This window comes from Apodemus sylvaticus, chromosome 6 (assembly GCF_947179515.1).
Source record: "Apodemus sylvaticus chromosome 6, mApoSyl1.1, whole genome shotgun sequence".
NCBI lineage: Eukaryota > Metazoa > Chordata > Mammalia > Rodentia > Muridae > Apodemus > Apodemus sylvaticus.
This window is the reverse complement of record NC_067477.1, coordinates 135,052,779-135,067,655: the sequence shown is the minus strand read 5'-3', so window position 1 is coordinate 135,067,655 and position 14,877 is coordinate 135,052,779. Positions and strand designations below refer to the sequence as shown.

At 51.1% G+C, this 14,877-nt stretch overlaps 1 protein-coding gene across 2 annotated transcripts in view; it reads right to left on the bottom strand.

Annotated features, from left to right (window-relative positions):
• The window catches only part of Rhoq (ras homolog family member Q), a 32,934-nt gene extending 18,489 nt beyond the window's left edge, over positions 1-14,445 (bottom strand). The window contains exons 1-2 of one of the 2 annotated variants that reach the window (XM_052186519.1): positions 13,945-14,445; positions 13,333-13,391 (exon numbers count right to left, since the gene is read on the bottom strand). In XM_052186519.1, coding sequence (XP_052042479.1) covers positions 13,333-13,391; positions 13,945-14,086 — 201 coding nt within the window. In that variant the 5' untranslated portion in view covers positions 14,087-14,445. The remainder of the gene's footprint in view (positions 1-13,332; positions 13,392-13,944) is intronic. The other variant, XM_052186518.1, reaches the window with a different exon arrangement.
• Between the last annotated feature and the right edge of the window lie 432 nt (positions 14,446-14,877).

Below are 14,877 nucleotides of genomic sequence, written 5' to 3'. Positions count from 1 at the left end.
TTTCAGAAATTCCAAGTTAGCCTTCTTGAGTGGTAGGGGTTGAGATGAGAGGCTATATAAAAACTTCTAAAGAACAAAGACACAAGACAGCAAGGTCCATTTAAAGGACTAAGCTATATCTACAGCAAGCACCCCATAGAAACACAGACTTGATAGAAGAAAGTTTCCTTTACTAGACTCAATCACCCCCCCCCAAGGGCCTACATACCATAGTCACTAAACTCAGTCATTCTGTAGCATAATTCTCCTGAGCTCCCAGACACAGGGAGTTGTAGAACCTAATAGACTATATTTTCCCTATATACACATACCTATGATAAAATTCACTTCATAAATTAGACATAATAAAAAATCAAGCACAAATAATAAGCTAGATCAATATACTGTAGTTGAACTTCAAAGGAACTATCATTAACATCCTTAGACAAATTACAGAAAATATTTCATCAAAAAAAAAAACACTAGGTATGTTATGAAAACTGGGCATTGACCACACACCCAGTGTGACACACGTGTTTAATACCAGCATTTAGGAGGCAGAGATGTGTAGATCTCTGATTCTGAGGCCAGCCAGGGCCACATAGTGAGTTCAGGCCAGCCAGGGCCACATAGTGAGACTCTGTCACAAAGAACAAAAACCTCTAGCTGAGCAGCAGAGGGAGGAAAAGGGAAGGTGGAGACAAGGAGGGGTGCTCAGCATTCAAAACAGAATCACATTTAAAAACAAAATAGGGATATCCCAGTAAATAATAAAATTGGGGAAATAACCCTAAAATAGAGCAAAATGAGCAGAGAAAGTAAAATATAAGGAAATTAAGATGTTCCAGGAAGTCTGGCCTTTAAGTCTAGGTAAGAGAAGTGAAGGAAGAGGAAGTGAAGAAATAAAAGAAATGAATCAAAGTGTTTCCCAGAAGCAAACTATGAATTTCTAGACTGCGGGGGTGTGCAGCTGCCAGCTGGACCCTGCCCGAGAGCGGATGCCACCGCCTTTCAGGAGGATGAAATCGAAGGCCCGACGCTTCCAGAGCCAGGTTCCTGACGACAGATCAAGACCCGGTCGGCTTGAGACTCAAAAAACAGAAACTAGAAGAGAATGTAGCTATGCCTTTGAAATTCTGAAGAAGAAGGAAAGTCAACTGAGTCTGGAAGAAACAAAAAAGCTATTATTAGGTCCAGCGACTGAATCCTTGGTTTGAGGTCAGCCTGGTCTACATAGTGAGTTCCAGGGCAGCGGGGGCTACACAGAGAACCCCTGTTTTGGGGAGGGAGGGTTGAGGGGAGACAAAAAGTAAACAAACAAACAAACAAAATCTATTTGGTGTCAATAAGCTTGCCCATGATAACCCTTCTTTGCTTGGGCAATTGATTAAAATATGTCCTCCGTCAGAGTGAAGAACTGAAGAAGCCATGAAATCATGAACTGGGGATTTAACTAAGGGACGGGACCGTGACCAGGAAACTACAAGTGTATGGCATGAGAGGCACCAGGCCACTCGGAGCAGCTTGAAGGCTTAGGAGGGACGCTCCCAAGGAGACACTGACAGAATGTTGGACATAGGTGACTGTGTGAAGGTCATAAAGGTCGGGCTGGGGGGTGGGAAATCTTGGGGCAGCGCTGAAAGCTGGCAAGAGAAGAAAATCCCAACTCTGCATAAACACAGGAGGAGACGCGCCCCCCCCCCCCCCGCGGGGGGAGTGGGTGTGGCACCCTGTGACCACAGATTCACAAGCAGAAACACACACCACTGGTCAGCCTGAAAATATGAAATAGCCACTGGAAAGCGCACCTGGGAAGTGGGTTGTGTCTCAAGACCTGGAGCGAGCAGTGCGAAGTGAAGACAGATGTTCCTGAACTAGCATGGGGAGCAGACAGTGGAGGTCACAGCAAAGGGGCACAGCCTTGCTACAGGAGAAACAGCTGTGACTCTCCTGGCCCACCCTCTCAGGACGACCGACTCTAAAGCATCTACATTAAAACCTTGATACAATAAAATGTCTTTTAAAGATCCTGGGGGAGAACAGAATAAAGACGAACCGTCTAAACTCATTCAGTGTCACTGCTCAGGGCGGTCCTCTGACGGCTGTCCCAGCCGCCCTGCTTCCTGTACACATCCACTGCAGAGACCACTGCTGTTCACACTGCGTGCAGCATTAGCAATCACAATTTTAAAGTTTTGTGAAAGCAGTTATGGTTGCTGCTATCCTAACACATGTTGCTCTGTGCTTAATTGTCATTTTTACCAGTCCTCAATGTGTTCATAATTGATTACTGTCACAAGTAGCACTGTGAGGAAGACCATTTGTATGTAAACCTCTCTGTAGTCTGATCATTTTCTGGTTATAAATTCAGAGAAAAGGATCGCTGCTAATTCAGGGGCTTTGTCAAATATCTTCAAGCTAGCGGGATAGTTGTTACTGTTCCAACAGCATGGCCTGTCCAACCTTTTCATTCATTCATTCATTCGTTCATTCATTCATTCACTTTCCATCCTGAGAGTCGCTCCTCCCCTGTCTAGCCTGCTGATGTGTCAGCACTGCATCATCACCTGCAGAGTTCACACTCGAGAACTTTGTAATCGAGTTAACAGAAACCTCTCACACAAGCAAAGATCTCATGATGTTTTAAATACATTTTTTTCTGGTCCACATTTATAGCTATCTTGAGGTACATGTAGCCCACAGGCCACAGGTTGGCCATGGATGGTAGACTCTCCTGTTTCTTGGATATGACTTTTTCCTATTTTATCCAGTCCAATAGATTAAGCATCTTTTAATTTGCATATCTTTGCACAGTGAGTTTTGATTGGCTACTTGCTTTTCTTCTTCTGTGACCTATTGGTTTATGTCTTTGTCTTTTTTTTTTTTTCTTACAACATTCCTGTTGGCAACCTCTTACAGGACGACATAATTCAAACCCACTGATCTGACCATCCACGACTGTTCCCAATAAAGTCACTTCTGAGTCGGGGTGACTCTCCAGGGACTCTCCCTGACCAGGGAGGGGGGAGTGGCCCCATTCCTCTAAGAGTCAAAGGCCAGTAGAACTTTGCATTCTGCATCTCTCCTAAGTGTGGCCCCCAGAGCCTGGAGAATGTCCATGGGAAAAAAAGACCGAAAGAGAGAAAATCCAGCTAAAAGGAAATGAAATATTGACACATTCTGCAATATAGATAAACTTTGAAAACATGTCAAATGAAAGAACCAAAGATAAAAGAGCAAATCTCAATACAGAACATCCAGAATAGGTAAATCTGTGGAACAGAAGTGGACCAATGGTGCTAGGGAGGAAGGGGGTACAGAGAGCGAGAAATACTGGGTATAACGTTTTCTTGGAGGTGTGGGGGGGGATAAAAAATGTTCTGCAATTTATAATATCTCAGCTTTAAATACTAAAGTAAGCAAATATAGGCATCACTAGTTTGATCCACCATGAATGTCCCTTGCCCACTCTCCTGGTTACTGATCCCTCTGTCACCCAAGTGACCACGTGAAGCACACAGGTGTCCACGCCTGTCTAGGCCCACCTGAACAACAGCCTTCCCGCTCTCTCCCTCTGGTCTGCACAGGCCACTGTGGAGGCACACCTGACATAACACATAGTTCTGTGGGTCTAGGCTTGCTAGAGAAGAGTTCAAAGCCACAGCCAGTGAGTGGATCTGGCAGTCTGCTCTGGACTCTGCAGTGAGTGTCATTGTGCCTAGATGGGCAATGCATTAAAACCACCACTTACAAGCTCATTTTAAAGCCTTCGATAATGTCTAGACAGGTCAGAATCCTCTTCCAAATGGCAGAGCCATTTATGAAAGTCAAGTTTTCCATAATAATCTGACTAACAGACTCTCCGAAATCCAACACTCACCTGGTTCTTACAGTGATTTCCAGACCTTGTGTAAAATGCTATGTCACACACGGTGCCCCTTAGGGCCTTCAACGATCTTCATGGGTCATAAAGATCTACCCAGGAACAAAGCCAAGTGTCAGGTTGCGGCTCAGTCAGTTACTTGGTTAAAATTAAAAAATGGAGCATATGTTAACCTCAAACAGGAGGCAGCTGCTGAGCTGAGCATCCTCAGAATGACTTTCTTGATTTCTGAATGAGGCCTGGGTGACTCCTTTGTTGGACAGAGTCGCCGGTGTAGGAACAGAAGTCTCCATCCCTCCTCTGCCCTTCCTTTGTCCTCTCCCCACATGTAGCTCTGTCCCCAGGTTTTCAGGGCCAAGGAAGCTTCTAGAAACACCTTCAGGTAATAAGAGTGAGCGAGCCCTGACCCAGCTGACCATGGAGGATAGCCATTTGCAATTTAGCTGGAGACACCAGGGGCTTCAGTTGAACTGGCGAGTTTGAAGTAAGCACCCCCAGTGGCAGCTCCGACCAGGGGCCTGCAGAGCCAGCTCACTCACACTGCTGACTGCTATGCTATTCAAAGGATGGTGCTTCGAGACTGGAACAGAAAAAAAATAAGGGAAACAAAAAGATAACATTTGAAAGGAAGGGAGCAGAGGAGTGAAGAGAGAGGCTGCTCCACAGAGCACAGAGGTCAGCCATGTTGGAAGAGCGATTACTGCCAAGGTGGGCGTTGAGCGGCACAGCCCTTCCTCTGCCCCCAGCCGCTGGGCTCTGCCTGTTTAATACCAGGAAGGTGCCACCGCCCATCAACTCCTATGGAACTAAGACAACATAAAGCCAAGCCGACATCCTGGCTGGACACGGGGTTTGATACCATGAGCAAACCTCCGCTAAGGAGACCATATCTCCATATCTGTAGAGTTACTTAGTAGGCAGGAGAGAACATGGCTTGGCATGAAGACCTCACCGAGGGATACCTGTGGAGTCTACTATTTGCACACCCTTAGGGCAGACATCACATTCATGGAGACAAGGTCTGCACCTGGCGCCTCCCCTCCATTTGTCTCCTGTGTGCACAGGCGGGCTGTGAGGAGTCCATTCTTTAAGGCAGTGTGGAGAGTCCCACCCAACACATGTTCAAAATGAGGAAGGAGGCCACAGAATATTAGGAGAGATGGGTAAGCGTGACATTCAGTCATGGTCTCCAGACACTGGGACCGTGTGTAAGGTGGATAAAGAAAGCGGCTTGCTGAGAGGAGACACCAGGTCTCACAAACAGCATCTGTGCAGCTCCGACTTTTTGGCCTATATCAGAATCCGTCATCCAGTCTGGAGCCACAGTGATCTCACCAAGCTTGCGATTTAGGAGATGGGGTCGATCCTAAGACTTAAGAGGCCTGACAAATTCCCAGGCAGGCCATGGTAGAAAGGCGTGCACTTTGAGAAGCCAGTGCGTGTACGGATCCCGTCTGGCTCTGCCTGTCTGGGAAGCCCTGCTCTGACTCAGCTCTCAGTAGGAATTCATTACAGAAGGGCAGACCCTGACCTCCTCAGCACCCCCAGATGGAGGCCATGCTACCCTTGCAGGCCTCAGCCCAGACTTGGTTCTCAGGGACTGCTTATGGGCTGGCTAGGGGAGAAGCTAGAGAGATTCTACCACAGAAAGTTAGACGCTAGAGGATTGGGAGCCCACGGATGATGGTGGCCACGCAGATTGCCCAAGCAGGTGAACTATAGGTAGCAAGTGGCAAATGAAGCCATGGGAGGCCGCATCTGGATGAAAGAGACAGTTTCTTTTCAGTGTACATAGCAGGCGAGCTCTTTACCACTGTGTATACCCCAAGTCCCAGACTTACATTTGTGAAGAGGCAACTTCCCCCTGAATAAGAAAACCCTGCGAGGGATAAAGGTGGCCCCTAAGTGGTCATGGCGGGGCAGTTCCCAAGCAGTAGACAGACAGCAGGTCAGGTGGGCACAGCGACTCAGAGCAGAAAGGGGCGTGGAGGGATATTACGCCTTAGGCTTGAGGGGCGTCTGATAATGGTTCACAGGACACTGGGCAAATGGCAGACTGCTATGTCCACTTACTTATCCGCAGTGAGGCCTGAGCGCCCCCAGGCAGCCCCTTTTAAGGAAGTACAGTGTGTGAGCAGAAAGACAAACAGCCTCGGTTCCCAGGAACAACATCTGCTGGAACAGCCCCAGCCCCAGCCCTGACATCCTCTCTCTAGAAACCACCTCCAGAAACCACTCTACCAACTCTAGAAAAGTGATTGCATTTTTTTGCACATGTGTCAGGGAACAAGGCGTTGGCTTATGGACAAGCTGACTGGTGTCAGCTAGCACAGAGCCCCAAGACTGGTGATTCCAAGTCGCCTTTTAACTTTCACCAACTACATGGCCTGGAGCAAACCACTTAACCTCCCTGACTCTGCAAAACGAACAAAGGCCTCTTAGCCTCTGACTCACAGACATGAGAAAGCAAAGCGGTGACAGCTTAGCACTGTGGGAAATCACCACTCAAGGCTGAGCCCCCAAATCAACCCTGGGGTTCCATAGATCTGGGAACCTGGAGGGGAGGCTGGCTCACCTCTTTGGCCAATCACCACAAAAGAAACTGCAACAATAAAGGCTTCCTCCTCCACTGGCTTTTGTGCTAAAACCAAGAAGCAACAAGGCAGCAGATTAATATCTCTCTAATTACTAAGTTGTCAATCAAAAGGGGGAAGTCTGTAATTTAGTTATCGAGCCTACACCTCAAGCTGGCAGAGAGTAGGGACCCCAGACCCACAAAGACACATGTAGGGGTGCCTCCCACGCGCCTGCCCTCTCCACACTGCCTCCCAGCACCCCCGCCAGGGTGTGAGCTTTCTCATGTGCTCTCTGCCGCATGCACGCACGCACGCACGCACTCAAGCATGCTCGCACGCACACACGTGCGGGCTTTTTCAATGCTGTGCTTCTCAATCTTGCACTTGGTGGCACAGAGAGAAAGGAGTTGCTGTGCCCAGCACGAGCTGGGTGGGGACAGGGAGCGTGGGTAAGCGACTGGAAGGAAAACTGAACACCAGCGCGCCCCAAGTCCCTCCTGGCCACCCTAAGAGGGTTGGAAATTCCTCTATTGGGAGACAGGAAGCTCTGACTTGGCCCCAAGACCCTACCAGAAGGTACAATCATAACCCCATTCTATGGATGTGGGCATCAGTTTGGGAGAGATGGGGCGTCACGGTGGGAAGCAGCAGAGCCTGGTCAGGACTCCACAGCCTGAGGAGGCCACCCGCGCTGGCAGTGCTCTCCCACCTCCTGCCTTTCCCTGTACCCTCCAAAGCAGCCACCCTCACCCTCAGGGGCTCCTGCAGCCGCTCTCCTGCAGCTGGCCAGTTGTGCAATGCACTTCCCAGTATCTCATCACTGTTTTCCCCCACAGAAGGCTGAGACACAGAGCAGGCACCAAACTGACATCACCAGAACCCAGGAGGTATGGCACTCCCTAGAGGGAGGTAACTATGTAATTCCCAACCCTCGCGGCCAACCTGCAAGGCAGACACTGTCTCCCATCACATACAGAAGGAAAGAGGCTGTGGGAGGAGATGGCTGGTTACCTGATCTTAGCCACATGAAAATATAGACAAGGTTTGGTGTTCACAAAACCCATCGTCCCACTGCCAAACTATCTTGTTGTGGTCAGGGGACCTGGAAGATGCAGCCCCACCCCCACCCCGAGCCTGGTAACCAGCAAGCCTAGCGAGCCAGGTCAGAGACAAAATTGGTAGTTCAATGCACCACCCACAATCCTCTTATCGATGACAGCTGAGTCCCCAGAGAAGGAGCTGGACCGGGTGCTCTTAGCCACTGGTTAGCTTTTAGCTGAGCAAAGATGTCTGTGCCTAGCACTGAGGCACTGGGCTAGGCTCTGGGATGTGGTGGAGACACACAGTGTGCGGCCATCTTGGAGCTCTTCGAAGACATGAAGCATCCACAGAGACAACGGCAGACAGTGGCCCCACACCACTCATGGGGCACATGATGGGCAGGGGCAGCTGGCCACCTGCAGGCTTCCCCAGGCTACCAAGCAGCTGTGACAGGCACTGAAAGAGGAACAACAAAGTGCTGAGGGCAAAGAAAGCCACTCCCTGACCCAAACTGGCCAAATTAGGGCAAAATCAACCCTCTGGGGTGTGAAAGGAAATCCAGCCCATCACTGTCTTAAATAGTTCAGGTTTTTTCCCCCCAAGGCTGCATTGGTAGGGTGGTTTCGTTTTTTTGTTTTTGTTTGTTTGTATATTTGTTTGTTTGCCTGGTTTCTCTGCCGCTGCCTTTTTCCTCTCTGAAGCCCCGCTGCTGTGTCTGAGGCCTCCAGGGTACCTGCAGCTGCTGACACACGTCCCCGATAGGGACTGATAGTGTCCTGGAGAGATGCTAGGCTGAAACCTCAAACTCAACCACGAAACCACAAAGGGTCTCCAAAAGACCCTGACCAGGGCATGAGACTACAAGTTCCAAGCCCAGAATTTAAAAGGGGGAGAGGGAACTGGAGAGATGGTTCAGTGGTTAAGAGCACTGACTGCTCTTCCTGAATTCAATTCCCAGCAACCAACATGGTGGCTCACAACCATCTATAATGGGATCCTTCTTCTGGTGTGTCTGCAGAGAGCAACAGTGTAGTCACATATAAATCTAAGAAAAAAAAGTTAGCTCTGTGGCCATACCGTGGCATACACAGCAATACCTGCTCAGCCCTCCCCCTTCACCAGTTCCCCCCTCCCCTCCCCCAAGGCTGACAGAGCAGCATCTTGTTCTGCCTGCAGCATTCATCCTTGGCATACCAGTCAGGAAACATTAGTTTAAAAACTAGAAAGGCCATGAGACCTCAGGAGAATCATGTTGGAAGCTGATCAAAGCGCTCAGAAAGGTTGAGACACAACACAAAGGCTCATCAGGACACTCCCGTACCATCAGGTTCCTGCCTGACCTGGAAGAGACCCCCAGAGTCCCACCCAGGAAAGCAGTGTATTTTAAGGAGCAACAGTTTATGAGTGGACAGGCCGCCCAGCTTCTCAATCCAGAGGAGGAGGCCAAGCACATGTGTGTCTTACAGTGCAGCCTGGGGTATAAGCAGCTTCTACAGAGGTTAGCAAAATGCAGACAAGAAATCTGCTGTGTGTTACCAAGGGAGACCAGAGGCCTGGTGCCACATCTCACCTGTTGCAGCTCACGTCTGAAAGAGGTTCAGGGTTCCTCTCACGCTCTGTGTGTTCAAGGACGGAATGTGAGCCTCAGGGAACCCGAAGCCTGTGGGATGTGGGTGGCCACGCCCTACAACCTACTTCTGTGTGCTGCACACCTACCCTGAAGTCAAAAACCTTTTTTCTGACTCACCCGGCTCTTTCCCACCAGCTCACTTACTTGCTGTTTCCTCTCTGGGAATAGCCTACCTGTTGTGAACAAACCCCACGTAAAGTTAAAATGCATTTGATAAGGTGGCGGTCGTGTTGCCCCTCCCCCCACCCCACTCCCAGCACCAGTTCTTGGGTGCTGTCCCATGAAATGTAGAAGAGGGGAAGACCTCCTGTCTGCGGCCTCCAGTTGAGGTTCCGTTTGTTGAAGTGCCGTCCTGGGTGCCCAGAGAGCTGTGAGGGGAAGGGGGGCAGCTACAGCTGCTGGGTTATGGCAAGTGTGAAATAAATCTCATTTGTCACTGAAAAGCTACCCCAGGGGATACTGGAGCAAGGATATTTATAGCTCTCATGTGTGCAACCCTGAACTCGGATGCTTAAGTTGCCAGATATAGCAACAACGTGCCGAAAGCATACATGTGAACTTGGAGGCTAAATCTAGAACTTTAGGGATCCCAAACTCACCCCACCCACCGCACACCCTCCTGAGTGTCAGTATTCTGAGACCGGGGATGAACTGGACCTTGGTGCTTCCCTCTTCAGAGTGTCAGGTTCTGCCTTCCTGCCAGCATGAAGGGATCAGGCCTGGAGCGCACAGGCAGAGAGCAGTCTGCCCAGCGGATCCCTGCTGGCTTGTTGGAGCACAGCGAAAGTTCCCCACACTTCCTCCCATTCTCAAGAGTAGAGGTGGTGGGACAATCCCACCTTTCTGATTCCCTCCCAGGGCAGGCAGAAGGCTAGTGCAGAGTCTACACGGAAGGCCCAGAGGCAGGCACAAAAGGAGACGTTCACAGAGACCTAGGCAGAAAGCCAGACCTCCCTGCAAGGCCCCCCAGACCTCCCTGCAAGGCCCCCAGAGTAGAGAAAGGTGCCTGTGTTGACTTCCACTCCAAAATGTTTGGCAGCCAAAGTGGCAATGCTGTCCTTGGACCAATCTAGGATTCCCCAGAAGGGGAGGGGGATCCCCTTCAGCAGCAATGCTGGTGCGTGCATGAGATGTCCCTAGACAGGGCACATGGCAGGACTGCTGTCCAGCATACTCTCTGCTGATGTCAGCAAAGGTCAGATAGACTTGAGCCTGCTCAAGAAGGCCAAAGGTCATCTCCTCACCATCCTCCCTTGACCAGTAGATTCCTACAGGGCAGCTGGGCAAGTGATGCTTCCGACTCTGGACTTGGCTGGAGTCATCAAGAAGGCCAAGAGTAAAAATGTGGACTGCGGGGAGGAGCCAACCTGAAGGAGGCATTGCTAAGTTTATTTAAGTAGGTATTCCAGGCACCCACACACATGAGCAAACGGTTTGGAGAGAAGGCCAGTGCTTTCCAGCACCGTGATCCTCCTCCTCAGTCCACCGTCTCTGGAAAAAGAAGCAACTGAAACCTGCATACACCCCTTGCTTCTCATCTTCTACACAGAACCTGAAACCACTTCCCTGGCTCCACACCTCTGCCAACAATTCCAGGATCCGGCACGGCAGCGAAGTCTATCAACTTCAGGCATGACACATTGTCTTCTACTTGCAACCACCCCCAACCCCCCAAATTACCTCATCCACAGCAGAACACAGTAATTTCTTGTGATATCATTTGCACGCCTACTATACACAAAGAACTGTTCATGCCAACTGTTTTTTGCAAAGGTTAATGAATTTAAGGCAGCCTACATTTCTGCAGTGGAGATCCTAATTATCTACATTTTACTATTACAGAGAAAGTAAATAAATTCAGTTAAAATTGCATGCCTAGCATAGGTAGAGATGTGACCCCAAAATGTTTTAATCCCGAAGTCCCTCTTTTTCTAGCTGGCTAAAAATCCTTGACGTCTGAGTATATGGATGTTTGCCTATGGATTTGTTGATCACTATTATTATCATAAAGTGAATCTGGTATATATTTATAGAGAAGCAGGGTCTTAACAATCAGCCTAGAGACATACACAGACACATGAGCAATCATCTGGTCCAGACTCTTACATACCCTCCCACCAGCAGCAGAGACCCCATGACTTAAATGTTTCCTTTTGTACACCCCAGATGTCTACTTAGCATGATACAACAGCCCTACCACTTTGTCTGATCATGGCTATGTTTACATATTACAAATGAAATTACCAATAACTTTAGGCCCAAACTCTAAGTATTTGTCTGTGGTACCTACCCCTGATCAGACCCTCCCCACCCCCACCGGGTCTACTGCCACCGAGAGAATGGTTGTAAAACTTCATGCACACACACAATCTAACTGACCGGGCGCACCTCGTAACTTCCCAGGACCCCGCCGGAGTGCTAGGGGGTCCTTTATCTCAGCAGCAAGCTTGTATAAGTTGTGTGAACTTAGATATGCATACACGAGCACTTGTTTGCCCCAATCTGCTCTGTAGAAGTGGATATTAATTGTGTTTGCTGAATAAAGTGCACGTTTAAAACACGACCGTTGTAACCATGAGCTAGGATAAGACATTAAAATTGGGAACTTTCTTCTCCAAAATCTCTGTTTTCAACTATTGTCAACTCCTTGTCTATCAACAGCGCTACTTGAAAGTGGAGGCACCTGACTGCTGTTCACTCCATGCCCTCCAAACCTAATGAAAGGGGTGGGGTGTTGGTGGGGTTACAGAATAACCAAGACAGGCCCTAGAAGCTGGGACTCAGCCCCTACCCAGCACTGGGCTGGGCAAGTTTAGTGAAGGGGGTGTCCTCTGGCCCCGTGCACTGCCGTCCTCAGATGTTCCTCCAACTACTCAGTGCTCCACAGCCTTCCTAGTCTGTGCCCCTTTAACACAGTTTTGCAGTGACGCCCCCAACCATAAAGTTATTTTGTTGCTATTTCATAACTGTAATTGTGCAACTGTTATGAATCTTAACATAAATATCTGATATGTAGGAGAGCTGATATGTGATCCTTTCCCCACAGGCTGAGAACCACTGCTCCAACAGTTTAGAAATCAGAGCTAAATCAAGCCCCTCACCCCTCCCAAAAAACCCACAAAATATTTCAAGACTTCAGTATAGAATCTGAGAGCCTACCATGCTAAAAGGCAAATCTAATCAAACACATATTTAACATATAGTATCTGTGGTGGTATTTCTCTCCCTGCCCTCCCCCACCCTCCCCCACCCCCATTTAGCCCACGTTCAAATAAAAGGCTCAGTGATCTGAGTCACTCTTGAGTGTTCAGTGCCTAACACATCCTCAGGGTTCTCGAGACCTCATAATACACAGAAACTTCCAAAGACTTCCGAGCAGATTGCAGAGCTGAATTCTGCAAAACTATCCCCTTAGCCCCAGAAGAAAGTGGGTCTGGCAAGACAGTAGAGCTGGGTTAGGGAGACAGAAAACCAGAAAAGCCCTTAGCCCTCCAGAAGAACAGCCTGGCCCTTCTGGTTTGCAAGCACTAGCCAGAGGCTGCGGAGAGAAGTGTTCCTTCCCTTTCTGCATGTAATCTCGCCAAAGAAAACACAAAGTCACCTGGCCCTCCAGGGGATAGAAAGCTCTTCCTCCAAGACTAGTGCTGAACTCTTAACCCTACCCGCCTGAACCCCAGGGAGTGGCTGATGATGGTTGTTTCTTTTCTTTTTCCCTGTGCTCTTTTGCTAACACCACAAATTACGTTTTCAGGGACTGGAGTCCCAGAGTACAATGATGTTGTAATAAACATAACCAGGACCAAATGCCTTCCCATCATCTTAGATGATGCCATTTCCCACCAATCAGGCTCCTCGGGCAGACAGACCACTCACCAATGAGGGACCAGACAGAGGCTGCGAGGGGGAGACCTGGTCATCAGCAACTAAAAATAAGAGCGCTTTACCATTGGCCGCTGCCACTTTGCAACAGGAGTTGGGACCCGCTCACCAGGCAACATACGTAACGACCCATACAGTCAAAAACTTTTCACGTCGCGGGGTTCACGTTTTCTTTTGGATTTGTTTCCTTAATTTGCTGACATAAGAAAAAACCAGACCCTGAGGCAGCCCCTGGAAGACACACCCTCCCACCTAGACGCCTCAGTTTCCAAAGGCCCTCCACAGCCACACGGAATTGGCAAGAAATGGGGATAAGGGAACCGGCCAGAGGCCAAAACACTCACCTGTCCAGCTGTGTCATAGAGTCCCAAGAGGTACTGCTTGCCCCCCACGGTGACGCTGACTGCAAGGACAGAAGTGGGGGTGGGGAGAGAAGCTCGCAATGACCTGAGGTCTGGCAATTTCGCTCCCCACAGGAACCTCCTTCCCCAAATCACTGGGAAGCATTGGGTGCTCCCCAGGAGAAAACATCCCCCTTATCTTTGAATCCACTTCACTGCCAAGTGGCATGAGATATAGGTGTAATGTGACCCCCCCCCCCTGCCACCACCACCCCTCCCAAACCCTGCAGCCACGTCTACCCTAGTGTTCCCAGATGTTTTCCCTACAGGGGTTTCGGGCCATAAGAGAAGAGACCGCGGGAAGGTCAAGAAGGGCGCTCAGGGGACTGGGAAGTGTGAGAGAAGGGGCAAAGGGGGAGATAGGAATGGGGTGGGAGTTGTTGCGAGGGGTGACCTGAGGCACAGCTTCGGGGGAAGGGGGTGGAGCCGCCAGGCAGAGGGCAAGGCGGGGGAGGGGAGCACGCTCAGGGGAGGCAGGCCAGGGGGCTCTGCCAAAGTTGCTCCAAAGTTCCCAGCCCGGGATCAGCCCCCTTAGTCAGCAGGGCAGAGGCTTACCAGCGTAGTGGTCGAAGACAGTGGGCACGTACTCCTCAGGAAAGGCGTCGTTGGCATAGCTCATGAGCAGGCACGTCTTGCCCACCGCCCCGTCGCCGACCACCACGCACTTGAGCATCAGCGCGCCGGGCCCGTGAGCCATGCTGCGGCCGGCCGGCCTCGGGGCATGGTCCCCCCGGAGCCCCCGCCCCGGCTCCGGGCTCAGCCCCAGCCCGCCTGGGGGATCCGCCGTCGCCGCCGCTCGGCGCAGCAGGGCCGCCCCCCCGGCCCCATGCAGCGGTCCCCCTGACCGGAGGGGAAGGTGCGGCGGGCCCGGGGAGCAGCCGCCGCCGCTTCGATCGCTGCCCCGCTCCCCGCCCTGGCCCCGATCGCCGCGCCTGCCTGCTGGCCCTGCCGCTCGGCGCCCGAACCCGCTCCCCGGCCCGGCCTCCCCAAGAGGATCCGCCGGATCATAAGACCGTCCGGCCCCAGGGGAGTCGGCAACTTTGGGGAGGGCGGTGGAGGGGAGGGGCCAGGCGGCTCTGCCCGCCCCGCCCCGCCCCGGCCCCCGCCCTCCTGGGCCGGGAAGGGGGAAGGAGGGCGGTCCCGGCGGCTCCCGAGTGCCCCGCGCCCGCGCCCGCCGTGCGCTCCTGCGGCTCACCCTAGCTTGACTCCCTGCGAGGCGGGCTCCGAGACCGAGGAGGAGGCGCCCCGATCCGGGAGGACCGGAGCTGGGGGAGGGGCTCTTGGGCAGCCGCTCGGAAGAAGCCCAGGGCTCCTCGCGAAAGTGCGGCCAGAGCCCGGAAACGTCCGCAGGCCCCGGTGCCGGGAGGAGACGTGGAGGCCTTTCGGGGAACCACGACGACTTCCACGGTGACGCAATTGTGCAAAATTATACAGATGTATTATATTTAAATTCTGCCTGGAAGGCAGGAGCCATCCCATCGGCCTGCA